Source organism: Carettochelys insculpta, chromosome 12 (genome assembly GCF_033958435.1).
Source record: "Carettochelys insculpta isolate YL-2023 chromosome 12, ASM3395843v1, whole genome shotgun sequence".
NCBI lineage: Eukaryota > Metazoa > Chordata > Testudines > Carettochelyidae > Carettochelys > Carettochelys insculpta.
The window spans coordinates 39,839,415-39,858,002 of NC_134148.1; the positions used below are offsets into that span (position 1 = coordinate 39,839,415).

Genomic DNA, 18,588 nt, shown 5'->3' on the forward strand with positions numbered 1-18,588 from the left:
TCACAGATCACCACACTTGTGGCTGTCGTCCTTTCACATTTGCCACATTATATTATACAATAAATAATTACCTAAATAAATGCCTTCCCCCTCCTCCAGAGCCAGGCACTCCCAGCCCCGACTCAATAAATGCCCTCCCCCTCCCCCAGAGCCAGGCACTCCCAGCCCCCACTGCATAAATGCCTTCCCCCTCCTCCAGAGCCAGGCACTCCCAGCCCCCACTCAATAAATGCCGTCCCCCTCCCCCAGAGCCAGGCACTCCCAGCCCCCACTGCATAAATGCCCTCCCCCTCCTCCAGAGCCAGGCACTCCCAGGCCCCACTCAATAAATGCCCTCCCCCTCCCCCAGAGCCAGGCACTCCCAGCCCCCACTCAATAAATGCCCTCCCCCTCCTCCAGAGCCAGGCACTCCCAGCCCCGACTCAATAAATGCCCTCCCCCTCCCCCAGAGCCAGGCACTCCCAGCCCCCACTGCATAAATGCCCTACCCCTCCTCCAGAGCCAGGCACTCCCAGCCCCCACCCAATAAATGCCTTCCCCCTCCTCCAGAGCCAGGCACTCCCAGCCCCCACTCAATAAATGCCGTCCCCCTCCCCCAGAGCCAGGCACTCCCAGCCCCCACTGCATAAATGCCCTACCCCTCCTCCAGAGCCAGGCACTCCCAGCCCCCACTCAATAAATGCCGTCCCCCTCCCCCAGAGCCAGGCACTCCCAGCCCCCACTCCATAAATGCCCTCCCCCTCCCCCAGAGCCAGTCACTCCCAGCCCCCACTCCATAAATGCCCTCCCCCTCCCCCAGAGCCAGTCACTCCCAGCCCCCACTCCATAAATGCCCTCCCCCTCCCCCAGAGCCAGGCACTCCCAGCCCCCACTCCATAAATGCCCTCCCCCTCCCCCAGAGCCAGGCACTCCCAGCCCCCAATTCTAATTCAATGCTGGAGACTCACTAGAGCCACCGCTGGGGCCACAGATGCTGCCACCAGGTGCTTCGCCCATCAAGCAGTGGGGCGCAGGGCGGGCGGACGGCGCTCCCTGCATGAGGCTGTCAGGAGGAGCCGCATTTAAAGTCTCCACAGCTTGGCCACCCCCGCATTTGTCACAACGTGGTGTTCTATTTGCCACATGCGGCGAGTGGCGAACATATTGGACACCACGGGTCTATTATGTCCTCAGGCTGAGAACAGGCTGGAGCAAGGGAAACCACTGCCATGGGCCCTCACACTGAGCAGTCTCCAGGGTCTAAATCAGGCACCTTTTACCAGCACTAAAGAGCTTTGGTTGGTTCGTTGGTTGGTTGGTTTTCCCCTGAACAAGGGGTTTTTTTAATGACCAGTTTGCATCTACCACCCTTGACAGATGAAAACCAGATGACCAGGGAGAAAATAAGCGGCCTGCCAGAATTATCAAGGTACCTAAAACAATGTGTTTCTTATGGACACCCCTTGCAAAAACCATCAACCAGGTGCGCGTCTCCTACAGAGGAGCGTGTCACTCACAGCAGGTTCTGCTGCCTCCCACCCAACTCACAAATCCTTTGCCCAATTACAAAAATCTCCAGAGACGCGATTTCATCACTATTAGCTAAATCCAGTGAAAACGTCAACCCGGAGTTGTCCTTTGTCTAACCGGTGGGCAGTTCAGTGCTGCAGAAGGGGAGCGTGGGAGGAGAGAAATCAAACCAGAAACCTGCTCAGACCCGTTTGCCTGGCAGAGGGAATGATCCCTTTTTAACCTCTTTGATCGCTTTCCATTTGCAAAGCTGAGTAAACTTCTTAGAGTTACAAGATATAATTATGCACAAAAGAGAACGAATTGAGGTGCTGGGCACAGCTTGTCTCAACCACGGCTCGATCGATCTTGCTTATCAATAACACTTCAGGCCACAGAGGGGAGCTGTCTCCGGCATACCCAAGGGCCTGATGCAAGAGCTCTCGTTACCTTCCCTTTCATTAGGAACGCTCAGGATCTGGCAGGGGCTCGTAATTAGATAGAGTGTAGGACTGCTCAAGAATGCTCTGCAGGTTCAACACACATTACCTCCACAACACAATTCATTGATCAAAGGTATATTCTCGGAATCAACGGTTAATTACACTCTGCTGATGGACGACTGGCAAAGGCATCTATTTGAAAATGCGTAAGCGACAGAGGAACAAGGAGGACACTCCTAGATGAGGACAAAAGGGCCAAGGGAGGGTCTCAGAGATTGCACAAGAGTTTTGCCCTGCAGACGGCAGACTGAATGTCCAGCATACCTGGCTCTTTGGCTGATCCTTGAGCAGCTCCTCTAATCATTCTGTGCCTCAGGCTCTCCAATGGGAATAACACTCAGATCTACTGAACAGGCTGCGGATAGGGGAGTCAAGTGACCCAGCTTTTAATCCTGGCTGTGTCATTGACCTGGCTGTGTGGCCTTGGCTACATCAGAGCCAGGGTTCCCTCTACTTTTTCCATCCATGCAGAATAAATTTTGTTATGGGCACCAAGGCATATGTGGATGTGCACCGCCTCTAGAAACACATGGTGCCAGAGGTGGGTGGCTCCGGGTGCTCTGCTAATCAGAGGAGCGGCACCTGAATCTCTCCTGGGCAGCTACCCAAGAGCTGAGCTTACAGGGAACTCTGGACAAAGCCCTTCTCTGTGCCTCCCACCCATTGTTTAATGTTGATTTAGACAGCAGTACATGCGACTGCAATTCAAACCATGAGGCCTGGGAAGGGGCAACGCACTAATGAGTGATTTCAAGTTCCTCACTGAAGACTGCCAAGGGTTATGGTCATTCTCACCGTTATCCACCCACAAACATTCACAGAACGACTCATGTTACTCCTGCTGCTTTCCCAGGGGATCCTGAGAATTCAGCGCTCTCCATGGGGTGCTCAACTTTTCTGAACTGTCTCATGAACAACAGAGACACGGGCCAAAGCAGAGAGCCACTGCTTTTCATAAGGTCAGGACTCCTACTCCACCAGCTTCTTAAGCAGTCCTTCTGCCCTCCAGCAATCCTCTTACTCAACGCACATGGGGCAGTAACCTCCTGCTGCACCTCCTGCAGGCCACCAGGCTGATGTGACCCTCAGTGTCAGCAGGTGCCACTGCTGGACAGGCCACAAATACACTGCCTCTGGCTGCCAGTCCAGTCAGTGTTGACCAGTCGGTCCCAGCCACCACATGGCTTTGAGTGCTTTGCGGGGTCTCTCAGAAGGTCAATCCCCACTCTGCAGAGTTTGGGATCTCCATGACAAAGCTGCAGGCAGTGCCAGCAGATCAGGGGAGACCTGGACAGATTCTAAGGCAGCTCTTTCTGTGAATTTGGCTGATAGAAGATTGGGGTCCACTTCTGAAAATACAGGAAAGGCTTCTCCGTTTGTTCTGAACTGTGCCCAGCATCAGCAGCTGAGCATGGCCAAGATCAAAGCCATTAAACACCTCAGAGCATCACATTTACCCTCCTCCTCCTGCAAGAGTCATCCCTGCAGAGCGACAGGGGTTCTATGGAAAACTTTGGAAAATGTTCTGTTCAGACAGAAGTCACATCTGATGCAACCTTTTCTCCATTGCCAATCTCTTGTTGCTACTCTAGTGATGAGCCAGACCCAATAGCACCAATGCAAGGTTCTTGCAGCTCACGCCTATTGCACTTTGCGTGAGAACTAGACCATGGTCTTTAAAGGGCTCATCTGCTGTTTATTCCTGACCTGAAGCCCTGCAGGCCGAATTCCAGAGACCTAAGGTTATTACAGCTGAGTTCCAAAGGAGGGCGGAATCTCCTTTTTAGGAGCGGCCAGAAGGAAAGCATACATCCTAAATGCCTCCGTAATGCTAGAATATGGGATCTTTGGGTGGGCTCTGGTTAAAGTTGATTCCACCTCTAAGCCCCCTGGGAACCTCTGTACGTTGTTACATTTTGATAAGGCAGGAACTCTTCATGCTATAGCTCCCATGACTCTTCTGGCTCAAGAGGTCTTCAATTAAAACAGTCCACTGCAATTCCTTCCCATCAAGAAAAACATCCAGAAGGAAAAAAGAAACAGAACACAGAAACCCAAACACACACAATAAAAACAAGTCTGGTCTTTTCCCAACCAGCTCAATTGCATTTTCTAAATAAGGGGCTGAACCAACAATTTTTTAAAATCTCCTCTCCCGTGATTTTTGAACAGCTACAGTTCTCAGCTACCACCCTCCTGGTCAAGTAGTTTTTACTAATATCCAGCTACCACAGTGACAAGTTGAGTATGAAGGCCTGGATTATATGAGACACCCACAGATGCAGGTATGAAGCTGTGTCTCAATATTTTTATGGAAACATGTTTTTTTCATATGGACATGCATAACTCAAATATGCTGGATGCAAACTAGGACATGTGACCTATCATTCATAAGGTTGTAAAACTCTGAAGGTATATATTCTATTTGTGTGCATGTATCTTTCTTGTATGTAAAATTAAAAATATGAAGTGTAAACCTGTTTGTTAATCTTGATCTTCTAGTGAAAGCCCTTAGCGGTATTTAAGGGGCTTAATGGCCTGGTGCTTAGGACAACAATCTGTGATTGTCTTGTTTTTCCCATACGCTAAACTATGGTGGGTTTTACAAAGGCATGAGACCATGCTACCTTGATGTTGGAATTCATCTTAAATTTTTTACTCTTCCACAGTGGTAGAGGGAATGGAAAAGAGACTTCCTGGCCTGGGGAAGTATTATGAAAGGCATGGGAAGCAAACAATGATTTCTTCAGTTGACTTCACGAACTGCTCTCAACCACCAAAGCACACGGGAAAAAAATATCGAAACAAAAGAACTCTAAACAAGGGCAGAGAGAAGCTGTGAGACCCAGGTCAGAAAAGAAGATCAGCTCTGGCCTGAGAAGAACTTTACCTGAAATAAGGAGGAAGGTGAAAATTTACGATGTGCAGCCATTTCTCCTAGTGTATTAGTCATAGCTGATGTATTTTGTTTTATTTTAGCTTAGTAACTTGTTTTATCTATCTGTCATCACTTGCAATCATTAAATCCTACTTTTCATACTCAGTAAAATCACTTATATTTATGTATTATCAAACACAGTGTAAATAACTGTTACAGGGGAGAGTGGAGGGTAACAACAGCTGCGTGTCTCCCTCTTTCATTTATAAAAGGAGCCAACTTTATGACCTCTCTCTGCATAAAACTTTTGCACAAAATAAGCCAGATTAACTCGGGGTTTGGTCCCATTGGTGCTGTGCACCCTGGTGCTGTCAAGTCCCTGTAACTGAGCCCACCCAATGCTCAGCTGTCATCAGCTCTGCTGGCGGGGGCGGGAACTGGGCTGTTTCCCCAACTCTGTGCCTTTTCTGGGGGAGACCAGAGTATCTGGCCCAGCAGAATAGGGGGTGGGTCACCCAGAGGGCAGATAGGGAGGTTCAGTGGAGTGATCAGCCCATCAGGCGACAGTCCTGAGGGGATCTCTGTCACCCTACCCATCACACTGGCTCCAGTGTAACATCTTGGATCACTAATAAAGTTTTAAAAAGCAACCGTGGGAACGGCAAACAAAAGAAAGAAACCAACCCAGCAGGCTCTATTACACCCTGCTGAGAAAGGCTCCATTCCCTCCCATCAGCAAACGTGCACCAAACGGGAATGTGAATCGACCAACTGACAAGGCTACAAAACACTGGACTAGACAGAACCCTGCAGGCCTGGTTCTGGCAGAGCCAGCGACAGTCACAAAAGGAGTAGGGTGTGTAGCAATCACCCTTGCCTGGGCCCTTTCTCTCTCTCACCTCCAGGAAGTGGCACAGAACTCCCCGTGCATGGGTTTGCACCCATGTCCTGGTCACACAGGGAACCCCGGACAACCCTGTTCAGCTGCACATGCAGATTACTTATGCATGCAGCATTAACAGCCTCAATGAGGGAGGGTGCCTTGGGGTTCAGGCTGGGACAGTCAGAGGAGCCTCGGTGGATCCATGCCGATATCCTCATGGGACTGCGTATAGCTCAACGTGCAGAAGACACACAGAATCTACACTACTCAGCTCTGTGTGTTTTAGGTGCTAAGACCAGGTACAGCAGCTAAGATGGTACCTACTTAGGTAAAAAAAACCCAGCACAATCGTTGCCCATAGAGTACAACATATGAATAAGCTGTGCAAGTCAGTTCAACACCTGTAAGTCACAGATGCAAAGATACTACATTATTATAAACAGAGTTGTTTCAAAAATTGCACACAGCACCCCCAGAAGGAGCCCAACTACCCCACAACTAAAGTCGCACCCACAGGGACAATGTGGTCATCCACGTTTCCTGGCAGCTCTGCGCTGGAGGACAGAATCCCCAGCTCAGATGCACCCAGCCATAAAAATCTCCCTTTTCATCTTACCTCTTAGGACGCTAAGAATCGCATCATTACTGTAGCGTTTCCGTGCTGCATTAGTTGCTACACAGTGGTAGGCCCCAGCATCGCTTTCCTGCACGTCGACGATCTGGAGGACGCCATTGGGAAGAGTTATAAACCTGAATATGTAAAAAAAAAAAAAGTATTAGATTTGCTTTTCACAGCGAACACAATTCCTGCAGCTAGCTGCTGAAATTCAGCTATTTTTATCCGTTCCTTATACAGCAGCAAGTATTATATGCACATTACCAAAGCCTTGGCAGACCAGAGTGGTTGACAAACCCTTCAAGCTCCCAAATGAAGAGCTTCAAATAAAGCAACATGTACAACCCATTAATAGCAATGGATTCAATGCAGCAATAAAACTGCTGTCTTCTTCAGACTAAACCTACAGATCTCAGCTGCTGAAAACATTCCGTATAAATATATGTACGTGTGTGCATATGCATACAGACGTAGATGGTTAGTAGGAAGAATCGCCATAAATCAACAACCATGGGCGCAGCACCCGTTATTGTCCGATGCCTCCCTCACTACTTCCTTCCATCTTTCCCTGTCCAGTGCGGAGTGGCTTAGTTTCTGTAGACTAACTCCACACCAATCTACTATACCATGTACCCATTCTCTGTGGGGTGTGCCGCTCCTATTTAAACTGCCCATTATGCCAAATACCAGGGTCTTGACTTTTCATTCGTCAATCAAGTAGGAAGAATGCCATCAACAATTCTCTAAGGGTGGGGGTGTTCATATATCTGCATATTTGGTGAGGCTGTAGTTATGGAGTTGCTCGGCCTGACCTCAGTCCCTGAAAAAATTATGGAGGGGACCCTGAAGGAATCCATTTTGGAGCACTTGGAAGAGGGGAAAGTGATCAAAAATCATCAACATGGATTCACCAAGGGCAGGTCCTGCCTGACCAATCTGATTAATTTCTGTGATGAGGTAACTGGCTCTGTGGACATGGGGAAGTCAGTGGATGTGATATACCTTAACTACAGCAAAGCTTTTGATATGGTCTCCCATAACATTCTTGCCCAATAGTAAAGGAAGGAAGGATTGCTACATGGATTATAAGATGGATAGAAAGCTGGCTTGACGATCGAGCCCAAAGGGTAGTGGTAAGTTGCTCAATATCTGGATGGCCGTCAGTTTCAAGTGGTGTTCCCCAAGGCTCAGTTCTAGGGCCGGTATTATTCAACATCTTTATTAATGACCTGGATGAGGGACTGGATTGCACCCTCAGCAAGTTTGCAGATGACACTAAGCCAGAGGGAGCGGTACATACATCAGAGGGTAGAGATAGGATCCAGAATGACCTGGATTAATTGGAGGATTGGGTCAAAGGAATCTGATGCGGTTCAACAAGGAAAATCCCAAGCATTGTTATAGGCTGGGGAATGACTGGCTAAGCAAAAGGATAGCAGATAGGGACGTAGGGCTTATGATGGATGAAAGGCTGGATATGGGTAAACAGTGTGCCCTTTCAGCCAAGAAGGCTAACGGCATATTGGGGTGCATTAGGAGGCACATTTCGAGCAGACCTAGAGAAGTTGGTGTTACCCTCTATTTGGCACTGGTGAGACCACAGCTGGAATATTGCATCCAGTTTTGGGCCCCCCACTATAGAAAGGATGTGGATGTGTTGCAGCAGGTTCACTGAAGGGCAATGAAAATGATTAAGGGTCTGGAGCAAAAGACCTATGAGGAGAAGTTGAGGGTTTGGGCTTATTTAGTTTACAGAAGAGATGACTGAGTGACTTAATAGCAGCCTTCAACATCCTGAAGGGGAGCTCTAAAGAGAATGGTGAGAAACTCTTCTCAGTGGTGACAGATGGCAGAACAAGGAGCAATGGTCTGAAGTTACAGAAGGAGAGGCGTAGGCTGGATATTAGGAAAAACTACTTGACCAGGAGGGTGGTGAAGCACTGGAATGCGCTGCCTAGAGAGGTGGTGGAATCTCCATCCCCGGAGGTTTTTAAGTCCCGGCTTGACAAAGTCCTGGTTGGGATGACTTAGTTGGGGTTGATCCTGCTTAAAGCAGGGGGCTGGACTCAATGACCTCCTGAGGTCCCTTCCAGCCCTATGATTCTGTGCTGCAAATGGATTCTTTAGCACTTATGATCTGCCAGAGAAGCTGTTCTCTGGAGTCAAAGAGCTTTGGATTCCCCACTCATTGAGATGTGGCTGCTGCCATGTCCTGGGGATTTCCTGAGCCAATTCCAGCCTGGAACTGTTGGAAAAATTGGTCCCAGAGAGCCCTTCCTCTGGCTTTACACTGAACTGGCTGGATATATTGAGGGCTTAGTGCTGTGCATGCTCAAACAGGGCCCAGTCTTGCAAGGGGCACCCTTCAGCTCCCTCTGATGTGGATTTGATGGCACTTGAAGTCTCGAAGGGTCAGCTCACAGTGTCAGAGTCTTGCCCAAGGGCATTGACTCAGCATGTCTACCAGGCAGCTGTACCCTGGCCATGCCAGGTTCTCAGCTGTCCAGGGGACTCAGCCAGGGAGACCTATCGATGGAGCACGGACAGCTGAGAAGCTGAGAGTGGTCTTAGAACCTGAACCCTCACTACTGGCAAACTTACCTTTCCACCAGGGGTTCACTCCAGCTTAGGGTCTAACAGGCAGTGAATGAGGCCAAGAGCCAATGTAATTTACCGTTCCCTATTCTATTGGCAAATCTTGATGCTCTCCTTAACAGGAAGTCCCAGCAACCAGAGAAGGGCCAGCTGTTGAGAAGGGAGCTGAAGAGTGTATTTTTGTGCCATCTGATGCACTTTTATGAGTAGCAGACAAAGATATTTGGCTACACACGCGGCAGGTGATAGGTGATTTGCCTAGGGCCTATCAGCCATTCTGTTCTTCCTGGCTGCCAGAACCTCCTGCATTTCCCTTTGTTTGAACAAGGTGCCAAGCCCTCTAAGAACATGTAGCTGAACATCATAAAATCACATCTCTAAAAAAACCATCATTCCTCCACCCCCGAGTCTGCCGTTGGGCACCGGAGCACTAGTTTAATAGCACTGCCTAGGGCCCCACAAAACCTAACACCATCCCTGGTGGTGCTTTTCAACTTTTCGAGACTACTGCATCCTCTTTCAGGAGTCCAATTGGCCTTGCGTATCACAAAGTGATGCCTCACTTTAAACCTACCCGCTCCCAAAACCAGACGCACAAACGCAAAAGCGCAACAGGTTCTGGTTACCGAAAAACTGCCGACTTTCTCATTTTCCTTGGGTAATTACAAATCAAACAGAAGATTTACCCAGTGTTGCTCAGGTCCTTCTGGGCCAGGGACGGGGAATGCGGAGGGGTGCAGGAGTTAGGGCAGGGGCTTGGAGATGTGGGGGGAGGGACTCAGGACTGGGGGTTGTGGAAATCATGGGAATCAGGGTAAGGGATTGGGAGGTGTGGGGGCTCAGGGCAGGGGATGAGGAGTGCAGGAGTCAGGGGGCTTGGGCAAGGGGTGACACAGCTGCCAGCTGCTCCCCAGGACTGTTCTGGGAAGGCAACGACCGTGCTACCTAGCCAGCAGCTGTACCACAGCTCTCTGGAGCTGTCAGGGGTCCGCTTGCTTGCTGACCCCCTGTGGTCATTCGGGAGTATAACTGCCCCTGCTATGGGGCCCCTCCCTTCCCGCTCGATGAGAAACGATTGCATTCCAATGCTCTCCGCCCAGTGTGTGATCACAGAAGGGACATATCTAGCTGCATTGCTGTACCCACAGAAGACCACGGGCAATGGGAGCTGGGGGAAGTGCAGAGCAGGGCTCTTTGGCTGGCCCTGGGCTTAGGAACCAAAGGGATATGCTGACCCGTACCAAGAGCCAACTGAGAGGTGGAAGGGGTAAACCACGCCCAGCCCAGATCCCTCTCCTACTCCATCTCCCTCATTTCTGCATCTACCCTGCAGTCTGCACCCCGGCTCGACCCCTCAGCCCTTCCCAGCCCCTCTCAACCCAGGGAGCATGAGCCAGTGAGAGAGGGTGGTAGCTTCCTTATTTTTTAATACAAGACCCAAGCCTACATGAGCCTTTTTAATAATCTCTGAGGCCCGGTTTTAACTGGAGGATGCTGTGAACAGCGCTGCAGAGCTTGGATGGGCAGCTCGAGGTTATTGGCCTGCATGGCAAAGAGGATGCGCTGAAGGGGCAGCAGATATTCTGCATGTGTAGAAGGGAGAGGAGGGACAAGCCTGAAGCTGGTTCCATGCCCCTATTGCTCTCATAGTCTGTGCCAGATGAGCGACGCAGCTGTTTGTAGCCCTGCACGAAGCGTGCATGGGGTTCTCTGTGCACTGATCCAGCTAAATACTCAGCCGTCAGCCTCCCTCTCTTACGCATCCTGGCAACTTCAAAGAGAGCTTTTTAAGACAGCCCAGCCAGGGAAGCAATGCTGTCATTGTGGGCCCATCCTGCAGCCCCTATTAACAGGAGTAGTCTTTGCTGGAGCCAGTGTCCGCTTGCATGACTCAGGGCTGCAGGATCAGTCCACATATGCTCCATTAAGGGACTTCATTAGAGACACTGTCAGGCTCCTTGGCCGAATGCAGCGGCACTAAACCAAATATTTATCTATTTCTCTCTGCTGAGAAAGCTCCCTCGTGCGATAAGATTTATTTTTATCGCACATCTGCTCTGAATGTGCGTAACTCCTATCAGCATATTTCAAACACCATCAACCGGTGCCAAATATAGAAGCCAAACCCACTTCCAGGAGCATATGGCTGAGATCCGCTACGTGAATGCTTTCTGCTCGCGAGGAAGGGTTCCGATCCCAGAGCCAGCCAGTGAGATGGACAATCCAGCTCATAGAAACAACCCCAGAAACCCACCAGTTGCTCCAGAGGGAACAGAACACAATCAGCTCCCACAGCTGATTTTCAGGAGCGCGCCCAGGGTGCTCAGTGTTGTACTACAACTTAAGCCCTAAATCCACTCAATGTGCAGCATCGGTCAAAAAAGCAAACCATGTTGGGAATCCTTAAGGAAGAGAGAGAACATCTTATTGGCACTATATAAATCCATAGTATACTCACATCTTGAATACTGCATGCAGATGTGGTCATCTGATCTCAAAACAGATACCCTGACACTGGAAAAAGTTCAGACACAGGCAATAAAAAGGCTTAGGGTATGAAACAGCTGCCTTCTAAGAAGAGATTAATGAGACTGGGACTTTTCAGCTTGGAAAAGAGACTACCGGGGGGCGGGGGTGTGTGCAGGGCCATTGATGGGGTGGACAAAGGGGGTAGTTGCCCCTTAGCCTGGTGTTTCAAAAGAGGCCAGAGCTCTGGCAACCGCCGCTTCTTCCACATTCCCTCCATCTGGTGTCCCACAGGAAATGGCACTAAGGGATCTCAATGGGACTTTGCATTCCAAGTTTTGGTGAGTCTTGCACAATGCAGCATATGAAATCAAGCGCCTTACCAATGCTAAGGTGTCCTGCTGCACAGACTCCCTAGCAAATGCAATCATCTGCTCATGCACAGCACCCCAACAGAAGATACAACACTTCCACACGTCCCACTGGTACGCCAAGGGCCTGTTAAGGACACAAGACAATATCAAAAAGAAGTACCCATCTCACAGAGCTGGAAGGGACCTTCAGAGGTCATCGAGCCCAGTCCCCTGCACTCACAGAAGGACTTACTGCCCTCCCTGATGGATTTTTTTTTAAATGTATTTGCTTCAGACCCCTAAATGGCCCCCTCTAGGACTGAGCTCACAACCCTGTGTTCAGCAGGCTGATGCTCAAGCCACTGAGCTAACCCTCCTGGAAGATTTATTTTTTAAGGCAGATTTATTTTAAGGGGAAGGCATCACTTTTGCTACAGCTCTAGGAAATCAAATGCCAGGACACCTCAAGATACACATAAGGGTCATGCTTTTAGCCCCAGTCTCTGATTTTGCAGAACAACAATTGTTTTTCCACGATTAGTTAAACAAATGACTGAGGCTGTCAAGCAATTAACGCAAATTATCAGTCACGTGATTAAGCAATAACACAGCTATCTTAATCAGCAAGGATTTTGAGGCATCAAGGTGTAAATACAGCTAAACTACCTCATTAGCATTGCACAAATGAGCTCTTCCCTCCAACTGTGGACGTGCAAGTCAAGACCGTGGGTGCTCACCTATCCTATTTGTATGCGCAAATGTATGTATGTGCAAATGTATGTACTTCCCAAGGGCCAATCAGATGCCTGCAGAAGGGCGAACTGCAAAAACCAGTGGGCAGCTTAAGGCTTGCCTGGACTCCAGTCCTGCGGAGAGATTCTGCATTAGCGATTGTATTGTGTGCTTGCACCAGGCTGTGTCAGGTAAGCTTCCATGGCATTCTGAGGTCCTTAGGCATGGGGTGGGTCGTGTTACAGCTGATGGACACAGCAAACATTCCATGGCCAGCACTTCCTTGAGCACGCTTAATTCTTGCAAAAGCCAGTTGTATAAAGTCAGCCACAGAAAATCTCCCTGAAATAGTATATTAGTGAAACACGATTTAAAAGCAAAATCTGAAGCCAGTTATGTCTGGCTGTTACAAGGAAAGCAATTTTCAAGCCGCCTGTGTTGAAAGCAATCTCCAAGCAAGTAATTTCACAACATCCATCGAGCTGTCATATTAAAAAGCCATTGCCTTATCTATGCCAGGCTTCCCACCCCATCCCCCCACCTTTTTTAAAAATACTTATTTTTCTTCTCATACAAAGCAACAGCCTTCCACAAGCTTCAGATCCCACATGACAGCCTCAAGGCTATAAACAGCTATTCTCACAGAAACAGCCTTTGTTTCCAAACCATTTCTGAATCTTGTTGGTTTGGTTTTTTTAGCCCTTCCTCCCTCTGATTATCACGTGGGTTAGCTTTTCCCTCTGAGGGAAAGGCTCTTTCCTCAGAAAATGAAACTTGATGAACTTTAAGGGTCTGAGGAACAATGCCCTCAATAGCTCCACAGAGAGCTGTATCAGAGAGGTAGCCGTTTTAGTCTGTATCCGCAAAAACAATGAGAAATCCTATGACACCTTAGAGAGTAACAGATTTATTGGAGCACAAGCTTTTGTGGGCAACGACCCATTGCATCAGATGTCATGTGTAAAGTTAAGCATCTGATGAGACGCATCTGACAAAGTGGGTCTTTGCCCATGCAAGCTTATGCTCCAATAAATCTGTTTTGTTAGTCTATAAGGTGCCATAGGACTTCTCGATTCTATAGAGAGCTGTGCGGGCTACATAGCTGCCGCTAGCTTTTGGGGTCCTCTTCTCCTTCCCATGCCACATACGTTTTGATTAAGACAAAGCAGCAGGGCAGAAGCAGTTTTTTAAACTTATCTATGTATTTTGCTAAGAGGGAGTCCATGATCTGACTGGATAGCCCCACAGGATCCACCAACCGAACCTGTAGCCCTCATTAAATCGCTGAGGGAAACAGTTTGAGAAAGAGAATTTGGTCAGGTTAGCCCAGAAACATGTTCAGAATCAAACTCTGCATTCAGTTCCACCTGTGAAACACCACATCCCACAAAACACCACCTTCAGCTCCCACCCAGCAAAGACACATGTGCTTAACTCTATGCATGGCCAGTAGACCCAACCCAACAGGGCTGTGCACTGTGAGGAAAGTAAGCAGGTCCTTAAATCTTTGCAAGATCAAAAACACAACAAAATATCAACTCTTTGCATTTCCTTGACACGCTTTAGGCCATTTGTCTCCTCTGCTAGTTCTTTCAATTGCTGAAGCGTCCAGTCCCAGTCAATCATTAAACACGGGGGCAAAAGGATACTTACAAACCCTCAAGAGGATACTTACAAAACCACACAGGCCTTTGATGGACCACTGGCACTCAACAGTCCTGTCTAGACATTTCCAATTATTAGTCAATTTCACTTCTATGGAGTAATCCATGACAACTTATACAGTAACTCTACTGTAGCAAATGCTGCTGAGAAAGGATATTATGAAGGGGTGGGAAATTTCTTTTATTTTTTCAGAGTTTTAAGAACATATGTCCATTGTTTCTGAGAACATCAGTCCTTACAAATTCTACATTTTCAGTCCAAAGGTGCCCTGACGTGGTTCCTTAAGTTCCATATGTTTATAAAAGTCACTCACCACACCTTTTTAATAACTATTATTATTGTAAATAACCAATGATAACAACTAAAAACTTTGGCCCCTCACCTGGTGTCTGCAGGAACAGCTACATGATCCTTCTCCCAGGTGATGACGGGTGGGGGCAATCCTTCGATCCGACACTCAAATCGGGCCATACCATTTTCTTCCACGGTCTGAGACTCTGGCTGTTGAAAAAAACGCGATAAGCCTGGAAAAAAAAAAAGAGAGTTCATTCCTTGATGTGTCTGCTCCGAGACACAAATACATTTTTAGCTGTTTGGAGAAGCTAACTCAGAAGAGAAGAGAATTCACATTCATTCTCTCTCTCTCTCTCTCTCTCACACACACACACACACACCAGTTATAATGCGATACACAAGCGAGGAAGACTCCTGTAACGTGACAAAACTTGGGACCATAAAATAACCAGGGCTGGGCAAGAAAATTGCAATCCCACATGGTCCTCCAACTCACTAGCTGGCATACCCTTAACAAGCCTGGCTGTCTTACCAGAGACATCTGAACAAGCAAACTGGCCTTCAGCCTTGGTTTTGCTGTGAACGTACGGAACAACAGAAGCAGCAGGTCATTTGCCTGCCTGCCCAGCTACTTTACTAAATGGCCCTTCAGTTTCCATCCATCCCGTTAGAAGCAGAGAAAACTAGACTTTTTGGACAGGTAACCAAATCCAAGACCCAGGTTGCTTTCGGATGAGCTGCAAAATTTGTGCAGAGAAGGGCGAATTTCCCCTGCTCCACTCTGCCCAGCGCACATGTGGCATATACAGGTGTAAAGCAAGAGAACCCACCTGTGCACTAACCCGAAGTCGGGCCCCGCATGGTGGCACTGTACAGGCATGCCATGAGACACTCTCCCTGCCCCAAACAGTGCATTAGCTCAGCAGGTCAGACAGACAAAAGGAAAGGGGCTTGAGACCAATGTTCCCTCTATTTTTAACATCCATGTGCTGAATAAATGTTGTTATGTGCCCTGTGGTATGAGTGGATGAGCACCACTGGTAGAAACACATATTGTCATCCATGGGCACTCTGCTAATCAGCTGGATGGCACCTGAATCCCTCCCAGGGCAGGTGCCCAAGTGCTCAGCTTACAGGGAAAGCTGCTTCAGACCTGCTTCTGCTCTCTCTTCTACTGTTTCACCCATGGTGAGCATCCATCCATTCATACCCACCCTGGAGCCAGGGCCCAGTACGTGGCAAAACTCCCCCCGAGTTCAGTGACTCAAGATCAGAGACTTGGATCACAGCTACTTTCGGTTCACTGTCCCGCATCACACAAGAAACTGCAGGACCAGGTGTAGCCAGACAAAGTCTCCCCCTTACAAGCCATCTTGCTCGCTGCGCCCCCCCCAACTGAGGAGCCTCGCAAGCACACAGGGCACCGAAACGGCTGCTGACAGCGCAGTCTTTTGATGCCCTCATTGAGGCCCAGATGTGCTAGCTCATCGTGACCCTGAGAAACAGAAAGTACAGATAAAAGGCTAATAGGCCAAACTGTCAACAAGTGGGGGGGGAAACCTCAGGAAATCACCCTAGCTGGCATTGATGGATATGATGACCACACAGCCATCCCAGAAGAGGAAGTCTCCGCCCACACAAAAAGAATGTCCTGTACTCCTAAATTGCTTATCTCCTGTCTTACAAGTGCAAATTAAGTAAGAATTGCCCTTGTAAAAACTGGCGTCACAAAGACAGACCAGTACGATCTGGCACCTTAGATAAGAAAGAGAATACGTAACCTAAAAGGGGTATAAAAGGTGGGCCCAGCACAACTCTAACTTTGAGTGCATTCCACCAACTACCTGCTGGTCAGGTCAGGTGATTGCCTCCCGAGGGCCGCAACTGAGGACGCCCAACCTCGTATTCGTCTTTCCGCGGAACTGAGTGACCGATCTGGCTTGGCTACGCTGGTATCGAGAGATGCAGAGAGGGCAAGATATACCCATGCAAGGTCTTCTTTCTTTTTGTGCACCGTTAAAGAATTAGAGCTCTGTAACTAGATGTCGTTGTATCAAGACATCATTGTGTTAGATGGTAACAGATATCTTTGTATTGGATTGTAACGTAACTTGTTAACACCTGTACTTTGCTAGCATATAAGTAGACAATAGCCTTTTGTAACCGCACGCTTATAACTGTAGCTTAATAAACTTGTAACTAATTAAGATCTAAGCCTGACTGCTGTTACCCTTTTGTCACTGCAACACAGCTGACACAATAAAAGGAACTTTAACCGTTTGGTTACCACAGCCTGGCCATAGGTGAGAGTGCTAGGAGCTCCCTGCTCTAACAGTAAAAACACTGGGTTGTTTAGGACCCAGGGGAATACCTCACCGCCCATTACCCGGCCACCGGCTAACACCAGGCATGTTGGCATATCACTCTGGTCAGGCTATTAAGTAATGCACCCCAAAGGCTGCGTCTACACTAGCTCCCTACTTCCAAGGGAGGATGGTCACTAGGGTGTTGGGAGTTTATTAATGCAGTGCTTGAACAGCACTTCATTAAGCAAATTCCATCCCCCGTGGCAATTTCAAAGTTTTAAACTTCAAAGTGCTGGCCCGCGTCTAGCCACAGCTCACCTGCCGGTACTTCCAAGTGCCCGGGGTACTTCAAACTCCCTTTACTCCTCAAAATTTTGGAGTCGGGAGGTAGTGTAGACACAGCCAATGTCTTAGCCATCCAATGGGCTATTCAGCACAATGCCCACGTGTCCTTAACAGGCTATGGAAAGCTTCCATTCACCTCAGCCAGAGGAGTTAGAATTTGTTTTCAGTGCAACTCTATCAAACTGCCTGGGACACTAAACCTATTCCGACACAGAAACGCTTTGTGTCATCCTACAACACCACTGACAGCCTAATTAGCACCATAAAACAAAGCAAACCACAGTAAAGGTCTAACCTAGAAAACATGGGACTCTGCTGCCACGCCAAGCGTAAAATTGTATTCAGAAGCCTCTGCTTTTACCTGCCAGGAGTGATCCTTTCACATTAATGTGAAATTGGTGTTAGACTGATTTATCACTGCGCCCAAAACAAAGATTGTCACTGACGGACCTGGTTTTCCTAAACCCTGGACATAGAAATGTGGTGGGGAGGTTCTTTTCTTTTGAAATTATTAGTTGCTGCTGCATAGACAATGGTCAGTGATCATTTCTACTGAAAACTGCCCCCTTGACTTTCCCTCTGTCATTCTCTCCCCCCTCAGGATGAAGTGTGAAAGAGGATGCCAGTGAAAAAGCTTCACAATTTACAAAATTATTAGCATGTCTATTGGTTTGTAGTTTACCACTTCTTGAAAAAGCCAGGCAAGTTTGATGATTCTGATGCTGGAATCCCTCTACGGCCGCGTCTACACTTGGGCAAAATTGTGAAAGACCCATGCTAATGGCCAAATCGGAGAATACTAATGAGGCACTGAAATGAATAGTGCCTCATTAGCAGGGTGCCAGCCGCAGCACTCTGAAAATGCCATGTTTTGACCACGTGTAGCTCATCTACACAGGGCCCTTTTCGAAAGGACCCCGCAAATGTTGAAATCCCCTTACTCCTATCCTATTATTTACCCATAAATTGCTTCAAAGAGCACAGTAAGTAGTGGGAGTGTTGATAATGTTGCTAGACAATATTGACCTCCAGTGGTCCTGCAAATTTTCTAATTCAGCACTGGTCAGGTGCCGAGGGTGCCGAACCAGAGAGGTTCAACTTGTACTATCTAGCTCACATATAGCACTTTTCAGCAGTAGATCACAACATGCTTTACAAGCAAGGTCATTATCATTAGCCCATTTTACAGATGGGGAAACAGAGATGGGGCTGGAAAAGCCTCGTCCAAGGTCGCCCAGCTGGGCAGTGGCATGACCCAGGTTTCTGTGGTCCCAGTCCGATGCGCCGTCCACCAGAGTGCACTCTTTCCCCCAGTCTTCCCCCCACCCCCAACACCGGTGTATTTAGTTTCCACTGATACAGCCCTGAGCAGATACAAAATGTGTACCCACAAAAAAGAGCCACAGATATCCGCATCCACATCTGCGGAGGTGGAAACCCACGAATATGTGACTATCTACTGAT

General features: G+C 48.3%; 1 protein-coding gene across 4 annotated transcripts in view; it reads right to left on the bottom strand.

Annotated features, from left to right (window-relative positions):
• The window catches only part of IGDCC4 (immunoglobulin superfamily DCC subclass member 4), a 198,021-nt gene that overhangs the window by 79,912 nt on the left and 99,521 nt on the right, over window positions 1-18,588 (bottom strand). For 2 of the 4 annotated variants that reach the window (XM_075006688.1, XM_075006686.1), the window contains exons 3-4: window positions 14,562-14,703; window positions 6,369-6,502 (exon numbers count right to left, since the gene is read on the bottom strand). In XM_075006688.1, the coding sequence (XP_074862789.1) occupies window positions 6,369-6,502; window positions 14,562-14,703 (276 nt within the window). Of the gene's footprint in view, window positions 1-6,368; window positions 6,503-11,421; window positions 11,478-11,812; window positions 11,912-14,561; window positions 14,704-18,588 lie in introns of those variants that run through there. The other 2 variants (XM_075006687.1, XM_075006689.1) reach the window with 2 other exon arrangements.